Source organism: Homarus americanus, unplaced genomic scaffold (assembly GCF_018991925.1).
Source record: "Homarus americanus isolate GMGI-L3 unplaced genomic scaffold, GMGI_Hamer_2.0 scaffold59495, whole genome shotgun sequence".
Lineage (NCBI taxonomy): Eukaryota > Metazoa > Arthropoda > Malacostraca > Decapoda > Nephropidae > Homarus > Homarus americanus.
The window spans coordinates 3,028,481-3,038,480 of record NW_024732415.1 but is presented as its reverse complement, the minus strand read 5'-3'; the positions used below and the strand labels follow the sequence as shown (position 1 = coordinate 3,038,480).

The window sequence follows — 10,000 nt, the reverse complement described above, 5'->3', positions numbered from 1 at the left end:
AGACATGATTATTAAGGCATAGTTGTGGGCGCCACCTCCAGGGTGTGACTCTACTGTACACTCTAGCCCTCACCATGTAGACCACGCCAGTGCGGGCATTCACCCTCGTCTCTCGTTCCCTTCCATCTACCTCTCTTTTAGATGTTTTCGCCAGACGAACGTTCGTCCACTTTCTGCCAGCAGTGTCGGCGTCTAATTCAGAATATAATTACGCTATAGAAGATACGTCAGACTAACTTTCGCCAACTTTTTGCCCGTACTGGCGCTCTGTTATGGTGAGAACGTTTTGGACCCAACTCTACCATAAAGAAAATATTCGCTGACTAGCCAAATGTGTCTCAGTCGCAGTAGACCCCAGTTGTAAGAGGCCCCAAGTCCTATTAGGCACTATTCTAGTCTGGCTAACTGATCTGGTTTGGGGCCAAGACCTGAGGGGACTCCAATTATAATCGTTTCTTTGGGTTTGTTTGGGGTAGACTAGGTGTGGTTGGGGCTCACCAAGACTGGGGGTCTATCAGTACTAAAGTCTTATGAAACTGGGGTCTATTAGGTCTGGAACCTTTTAGGACTAGGGGGCTATTGGGATTGGGACCCATTTGGCCTACAACTAGACTTTACTGAAGAACTCTACCTGAGAAGACAAATAACTGTCCTCACTAAAACAATAAGTGAGTGACTTTACTATTGTCTTAGAGACTCTCAAATCCCGATGAATATACTGCCCCTAAAATGATGTGAGAAACTCTACTTATGAGGTGAACTCCATGACAGTGTACAAAAAAATAACTTTACGTGAATTAAAAAGAGAATAATGAGAAACTACAGATTAAAATGTTCTCCCTAACTGAAAACTCTTCATTACAGAAAAAAACGACGGAAGTTAAGTACAAGAGAGTTTACGTGAAATAACTCTTAAGTGGAATTTTTTTTTTTGGTGAAAGAACTTTACTTAAGATAAAAATTATTTATATAAGAACTTCACTTTGGATATAATTTTACGTGAAAGAATTCTATTGAAGAGGATCGTTAAAGAACTCTACTTAAGTGGAAAGTTTAAATGAAGGAACTTAATACAACTTCATAATGAGGAAACTCTACTTAGAATAGAAATTTAAAATAGAAAAAAATAGGTAGAATAAAACTTTGCATTATAAAACCCAGGTGGAAAAAAGTTCACGAGATAACTCTACATTAATTATAAGCTCTCTCGAAAAAACTTTACCTAAAAAACTCTACTGAACATAAAACTTTACATTAATAACTCCATATCGAATAAAACTTTACATGGAAAGCTATGCATTAACAGACTTTACTTGGCATTATAAGTAACTTTACATAATTCACAAACTTTGCGTGAAATAACTTTAATTAGTAACAGACTCTGCGTAATATAGTTTTAGTCATTAGGATATTTTACTAGATGTGACTCTTATATTTAACAGACTTTACTTGACCAGACTCTTATAATTAACAGACTTTATTTGACAAGACTCTTACAGTTAACAGACTTTACTTGACCAGACTCTTATAATTAACAGACTTTACTTGACAAGACTCTTATAATTAACAGACTTTACTTGACCAGACTCTAATAGTTAACAGATTTTACTTGACCAGACTAATAGTTAACAGACTAATAGTTAACAAACTTTACTTGACAAAACTCCAATAGTTAACAGACTTTATGATAACTCTACTCAATAAACAGACTTTGCTTCAGGTAGATATCCTAACTTAAAGACTTTACTCATGATAAAACTTTCCGTCAAAGACTTTACTCCAATTAACTGTTCATAATCAAGATATTTCCCTATGGATAAAAACTCTACAGACTTAACAAGATTTGAAGTTCTATTAATTAACAAACTCTACGTGTATATAAGGAGTCTTGCTAACATTATGTATTAAACTATATATAGAAATAACTCTACATTTGGTTAACTCTGTCAGTGGAGTCACTTATTTAACTACAGGTGTAATGATAAAAATTAGCACGCTCTTTAAAACTGTATATGGTGATTATGTAGAGTTGAAAACCATACACAGTCCTGCTATTTGACCCATAGCAGGTGATGGTGATAGCACTGAATGGTAGCAGCAGGATGACGGTGGTAATGGTGGTGATGGTGATGGTAGTGGTGATGGTGGTGGTATTGGTAGTAGCGCTGCGAGTGAGGGTAGTGCTGGTGGTGGTAAGCAGTGATTGTGGTAGTTGTGGTAGGTGTGCTGGTGTTGGTGGTGACTACAAGGGCGGATCCAAGGGGGGGGGGGGTTGGGTGTCTGAACCCCCCCCCCTTATCATCAGAAATTTCTTATACTTTTTCTTTAATGCAGTATTGTAGTCAGCCATTTTTGTATAGTAAAAAGTAATTACTATTGACCTCAGAATATCTCTTGAATCCGCCCCTGGACTGTGGTGGTCGTGGTAGTAGTTGTGGTTGTGGTGATAGTGGTTTTGGCGGTGTTAAAGGTGATGATACTGGTGGTGATGGTGATAGTGGCACTGTACCCCTTATGGTAACAAGATGATCGTTATGGTGATGCTTAACGTTGTGGTTCTGGTGACACCATACCACCTAGAGCATGAGGATGATTGTGGTGGTGTTAGTGGTGGTGGGGGTGATGGTGGTGATGGTAGTGGCGGTGGAAGTAGGGGCAGTATTATGCCACCTACAGCTACAGGAGGATGGTGACGGTGGTGGTGGTGCTGGTGTTAGTGGGGATGGTGGTGATGGTGATGGTGATGGTAGTGTTGGTGGTGGCAGTGGTGATGGCACTGAACCACTTACAGCAGGTGGAAGGTTATGGTGGTGATGGTGATGTTGGCGGTGGCGGTGGTGGTGGTGATGATGGTGGTGGTGGCTATGGTGTTGGCGGTGGTGTTCATGATGATGGCGGTGGTGGTGATGGTGACACTCTATCACCTACAGCAGGAGGAGAACAGCCGCAGTGCCCATTAGCAGACAAACGATGCTGACCTCCCATTGGTTAGCTGTGGAAAGAGAAACCATCGTTAAAACGTGTTTACATAACCAACCAATTAAGATTAATCTGTACCACAAACAGTAATTAACCATTGTTTATATATATGCAGTCACTTTGAGTCATTCTGGGTCCAACCATCATTGTGGTAAAATAAACAACTAATTGCACATACTATCTGTAATAATTGTTTACTTCAATAACTATGTAAGGTCGTTCACTTTACTGTCGCCTACTATATCTTATAATTATTTCTTAACTAATAAAGAGTGTTAGTTTGGGCTCATCAGTGTATAGGTCATTTTAGGTCATTCCATTGTTTAGGTAAGCAACCACTTAAAGTCACTCGGGGTCAGGTGACCTCACTTACTGAGTAATGTAACGAATTAAGACCTAATTAGCTTCTCCCCTCCTTAGGGATTAAGAAGCAATTAGGTCAAAGGGATAATTATTTCCCAGGTAACATAACTCGGTGGGGCGTCTGTGGTGTGTGTGTGTGTGTGTGTGTGTGTGTGTGTGTGTGTGTGTGTGTGTGTGTGTGTGTGTGTGTGTGTGTGTGTGTACGTCCTGTGTGATATACCCGAACTTATAAAGTATTTTTTTTCCCACAATTTACTTACTCTTCTCAAACTTTCACCCTCTTTCCTACTTTTTCCGACAAGTTATCTTACTTTTCTCAAATATTCCCCTAATTTCTTCCATTTTCGCCTCCCTCCCTTCTCTCTATCTTGCTCATTAAGGCACGTCATTCTTATTCGTGTTCCTCCCAGCACACTCCAACTCACTGGTACTGTATGACTCACGTTAAGACACTCAGGATCGCGTGAATACATTGGTCTGTGCTCTCTGGATGTAATTATCTGTGGAGCTAAATTTGACCAACTATTTATATCTGACCATAACTCAAGTACGGAAAGAGTTACATGGTTCATACTCGGTGTGTATATGACAACCTTTAGATATATTTTGCTTATAGGGCATTCAAAAGGTCAAAGGTCAGCGGTCAAAGTAATTATCTGGCATGTATGTACAATATTTTTTCTTGGTTTATATATTCAGGGTCAAGAGGTCAAATGTTAAGGACATAATTTTATAATACTCATCATGATTTGTGATTCATACGTCGCTCGAGTGCAGCAAAGTTAGAATCTGCCTCGCTGTTCTTTCGTATAGTAAATATTCATATCTTAGCTGGTATTTTATGGCATAAGGAAATAAAAATCCGTATAGGAGAGAGAGAGAGAGAGAGAGAGGGGGGGGGTGGATATTGAATGTACTTGAGACAGAGAGGAAGAGAGAAAAATTTAATGGAAGGGACAGTAACAAAAAATTAAGGGGAGAGAAAGCCTTTGCAGCTGAAAGGAGAGAGAAAAGAAGAATAGGAGAGAAAGAAAGAAAATATTCGTTGCAAGGACGAGAAAGAAATATTAATAGCAACATTAGTAGTAGTAGGAGTAGTAGGAGTAGTAATGATAAATGAAGTGGTAGTAGTAGTAGTAGTAGTAGTATTGGTACCTGTAGTATAAATGCTGATAGTAGTAACAACACTCGTAATAGTTATAATGACAATAGTAGTAGTAGTAAAAGTAATAACAGTTATAATGACAGTAGTGGTAGTGGTAAAAATAACAATACAGACACAGCTAAGGAACTCCCTTATAAAGACGTCAATGATGAGACAGTGAGACGTAAACACGGTCCTGCCTCACAGTACCTCACTTGACGCATGCTTAGCGTTACCATTCTCTCTCTCCTTTATCTCTGTCGGTAAACTATACGTGGAACACTTTCTTCGGTTTACGTAAGACAGTTCATTAACCTTCCTCAGCGGGAGGTAATCTTCTTAATGCATTTGAACTGTTTTTTGACACCTCAAGTAAATAGAGAATTATATAGTAATAAGGTCTTCGTCTACACTGAAGGAAAATATACATAGGTTATTACTATAGACATTATACAGTACATACCTGCTCTAAGGTAATGTAAACATTGTTCTTGGCCAATTATCTTCTCGTTCTCAAACCTTCAATGGAGAGTACCGCGAGGTATCCACTTATTGTAAACATGAGAAAGATTAGATATATTCTCCTGAAGAAATAACTAATATTAGAATGCGCTAAAATTGTGATTCAGACGAATAATAACAATGAGACTAAATAATATTACACAAAAGTTGCAATTTGTGGCAAAGTCCTGAATTACAACACAGGTGTTTAACAATAGTAGTAACCAACTCTGTACCTCACCTGGTTCACTTGATTGGCTGCCTCACATACCTGTCTATATTTGTCCTCCATACGTTCAATGATCCATAACAATGTGAAAAGGTGAACCAAAATACCTTTCCTTATTGTGCGATATCCTTATATATATAACTTGATATGTTGAGCTACCAAATTACTAGTCATAGAATCTGGCTTTCAGTGTCTACATCCCAGATGGGGTCTAGTGGGCGAGTGGATACAGTGCTCGGCTCTTGTCTTTGGGTAATGGGTTCGCCCCTAGGGCAGCTCACGTTCACCCAGCTGTGACTGGGAACCTTAGTTTACAGTCGAGGAAGTGGTAAGCGCTCGTACGCCTCCTTGTATATAGAACTGGGTTATATCTGCACTTCGATTTCATTTTTCATAACGTAAATGTAAACAAATATCATTGATATCATTATCATCAATGATAATCTCATTATTGATAACATGAATTAGTTCTTGATAATTTCCAAGTCTGACTTCTTGGCCAAGGTAACCCATAAATTCTCCTCACTGACAACACTCTTGACGTAACTTATCACGACCAAGCAAACTTGCTCCTATGTGGGAAGATTCTAGTTTAATATTTTAAGAGATTTTCAACTCTGACTGTACAGTATTAGGTTTGGTTGAGGGTAAGTTAGGTTAGGTTAGTCTTAAGTGAGGTTGTGGATTTAAGTTTGCTGGAATTTAATTTAAGTAATTTAAAGGCTAAATTGCGTTTGGTGGTTATAGTCTTGGTTAGGATTCGATTATGTTAGAGGTTAGCTTAAGCTTAGGATAAATCAAATCAGTTTACAGTTTGCTAAATTAGGTTAGTTTAGACCAACTTACGTTCGGGTAAACTTAATTACATTGGGCTATATTAGATGAGCCAGTTTAATTTAGTTTAGATTATAAAATATTCAGATAGATTATGTATAGTTAGATTTATGTGAAAGTGAGCTGAACTTAGTTAACATAGTCGGGACTCTGTACTTCAGCCGACAGACTGATACTACTCGTGTCCGAATCGTATAGTGAGGCTTACTTTTGTGTATAAATTCCTTTTTCCGGCCACTTTTTATTAAAGCTACGTTAGAAGGGGAAGGTCAAAAGCTACTGGAGAAAGAAGGGACGTAATGACGCCACTAAGACCCCTCAGGGCTTGAGATGAATGGGTCTTAGCCCTTTGTGGCTCTGAGAGAGAAGCCTCACCACCAGATACCCGAAGCCAACCATTGACGCGGTGGAGATGCCGGCGAGTAAATATAGCACTCTATTTTGGGGGATCAGGGGCGGATTTCGTATTTTAATCTTTTCTATTATTTGCTTACTAAATGTTTGTACAGGTGTTAGACAAGGGCATAATAAGTGACAAACTGAACTACAGAATAAAGGAAAGAGAGAAAGTAATAAGATGAAACGAGAAACTGTCAAAAAAAGGCGATGGCGAGGGTTTATTGGGCAGTTATTGACCTGACATTATTGTACAGGTGTGAAGCTTGGACTCTGGATTTACAGGAAAGAATATTATTGGATGTGTTTGAGTGCAATAGTGAGGTTAATAGGATGTTGAATATAAGGGATGTCAAAAATAGGAGATGTTGAAGTGAAATAACTCAGAGAGGTGACCATCTAACTAAAATATACATATAAGGAAAACAGGAAGTGAAAGATTGATGGAAAGAGTAGAAAGAGTTGTATAAATCAGAGGTGGGTGAAGGAGGAAGAGCAAAGGATAGATAGAAAGACGTAGGGAAGAATGTTGGGGGCATAAACAGCCAAATAACAGAGGTGTACAGTCACTCAAAAAAATATCTTTACAAAATTGTGGTGAAAAAATATGACACAATAGACGAAGGATTTTGACAACCCTACCGAGACAACAGGAGTCACAGTGTTCATTCTGAAATTCATCGATCACCTCATGTAGAGATATTTCTTTGAGTGGCTGTACATGAATATCAGGAGGCCATTACGTCGAGTGCGGTTTATAGGGATACAACAGTAGTAGGAGGGAATAAATGACAGGAAATGAAGAAAAAGTATCTATCTATCTATCTATGAAGAAAAAGTATCTATCTATCTATCTACTGTCTGTCTGTCTGTCTGGATGTCTATTTATTAATTTATCTAGTGTTTTATATTAAGTTTTAATAATTTTTATGGACTCTTAGAAAAAGAAACATTGATATGAGAGACTTTTTTTTATCTCGTTTTGGTGAATTTGAGAAAGTTTAAAAAATAATTATACGTCTTTATCTTTTCTTCTCTTTCACTGAATATTAGACACCACATCTTACTACACCTAAAGACTGGTGACCCTTACGCTAACCTAACCTAACCTAACCTAACCTAACCTAACCTAACCTAACCTAACCTAACCTAACCCCTTCCCTAGGTAATATGAGGGTAGTTAATCTCCAGATGGTTATTTCTTTCTCTCACCTCACACCCACTCCCTCTATCTCTCTCTTTCTCACCCCTCCCTCCTCTCATCCCTCTCTTTCTCTTACCTCACACCCACTCCCTCTCATCCCTCTCTCTCTCTCACCTCACACCCCTCCCTCTCATCCCTCTCTCTTTCTCTCACCACACCACTCCCTCTCATCCCTCTCTCTTTCTCTCACACACCACTCCTCCTCATCCCTCTCTCTTTCTCTCACCTCCACATCCACCCTCTCTCATCCCTCTTCCTTTACACCCCTGCCTCTCAGAACATTAAGCTCAGAGTTATCGAAATAAACACGTATGATTTTTTTTTCCTGGGTGAGTGGGTGAGTGAGTGGTGAGGTGAGTGGTAGGAGAGTGTGTGAGTGAGCCGTAAGGAAACTGGTAGAGAAAAATAGAAATAACCTGGCACAGTTTAGAGAGAGAGAGAGAGAGAGAGAGAATATGAACGTTGCAGTACAATTAGGAAACATTTCGACACCAAAGTCACGCAGTTTCACCTTATAAGGCTCTCTAAACGTTTGAGCCTAGAACGATGTTTACCCCAGGATTATTTAGCTGAGGACATCCGACGACTCAACTAACATCTGACGACTTAACTAACATCTGACGACTTAACTAACATCTGACGACTTAACTAACATCTGACGACTTAACTAACATCTGACGACAACAACATCTAACGACTTAACTAACATCTGACGACTTAACTAACATCTGACGACTTAACTTCCCAACTCATCTGACGACTTAACTAACATCTGACGACAACTAACATCTGACGACAACTAACATCCGACGACTTAACTAACATCTAACGACTTAACTAACATCTGACGACTTAACCAACATCTGACGACTTAACTCTCTGCGACAACTAACATCTGACGACAACTAACATCGACGACAACTAACATCCGACGACTCAACTAACATCTGACGACTTAACTAACATCTGACGACTTAACTAACATCTGACGACTTAACTAACAACTGACGACTTAACTAACATCTGACTACTTAACTAACATCTGACGACTTAACTAACATCTGACGACTTAACTAACATCTGACGACTTAACTAACATCTGACGCTTAACTAACATCTGGCGACTTAACTAACATCTGACGACTTAACTAACATCTAACGACTTAACTAACATCTGACGACTTAATTAACATCTGACGACTTAACTAACATCTGACGACTTAACTAACATCCGACGACTCAACTAACATCCGACGACTCAACTAACATCTGACGACTTAACTAACATCTGACGACTTAACTAACATCCGACGACTCAACTAACATCTGACGACTCAACTAACATCTGACGACTCAACTTACATCTGACGACTCAACTAACATCTGACGACTTAACTAACAACTGACGACTCAACTAACAACTGACGACTTAACTAACAACTGACGACTTAACTAACATCTGACGACTTAACTAACAACTGACGACTTAACTAACATCTGATGACTTAACTAACAACTGACGACTTAACTAACATCCGACGACTCAACTAACATCTGACGACTTAACTAACATCCGACGACTCAACTAACATCCGACGACTCAACTAACATCTGACGACTTAACTAACATCTGACGACTTAACTAACAACTGACGACTTAACTAACATCTGACGACTTAACTAACAACTGACGACTTAACTAACATCTGACGACTTAACTAACAACTGACGACTCAACTAACAACTGACGACTTAACTAACAACTGACGACTCAACTAACAACTGACGACTCAACTAACAACTGACGACTTAACTAACAACTGACGACTTAACTAACATCTGACGACTTAACTAACAACTGACGACTCAACTAACAACTGACGACTTAACTAACAACTGACGACTTAACTAACATCTGACGACTTAACTAACAACTGACGACTTAACTAACATCTGACGGCTTAACTAACAACTGACGACTTAACTAACATCTGACGACTCAACTTACATCTGACGACTCACACCTGTTACGTCTTTTGTTTTCTAATTGTTTAATTAAGGTTTCTATACTACCTTGATTCACCTTTAACAAGAGTCTTAGATAGATAGATAGATAGATAGATAGGTAGATAGATAGATAGATAGATAGATAGATAGATAGATAGATAGATAGATAGACGTTGTAATGAGATAGTTAATGCCTAAGAAAAATAGTCCCTACTTAAACTGCCTTATTGGTAGTTTGGCTCCAGGATAGACTTACCGTGTTATACTTGTTTACTGTTAATGACCCTTAAGCCAATCTTAGCGCCCATAATGGAGACAAATTTTGCCAGGAAATTCGGGAAAG

At 38.8% G+C, this 10,000-nt stretch overlaps 1 protein-coding gene across 1 annotated transcript in view; it reads right to left on the bottom strand.

The window, feature by feature from the left end:
• Positions 1-2,295: 2,295 nt before the first annotated feature.
• LOC121868604 overlaps positions 2,296-10,000 on the bottom strand; it is a 223,696-nt gene continuing 215,991 nt past the window's right edge. Inside the window, exon 8 of the mRNA XM_042369391.1 lies at positions 2,296-2,992. Within this exon, the coding sequence (XP_042225325.1) occupies positions 2,925-2,992 (68 nt within the window). The 3' untranslated portion in view covers positions 2,296-2,924. The remainder of the gene's footprint in view (positions 2,993-10,000) is intronic.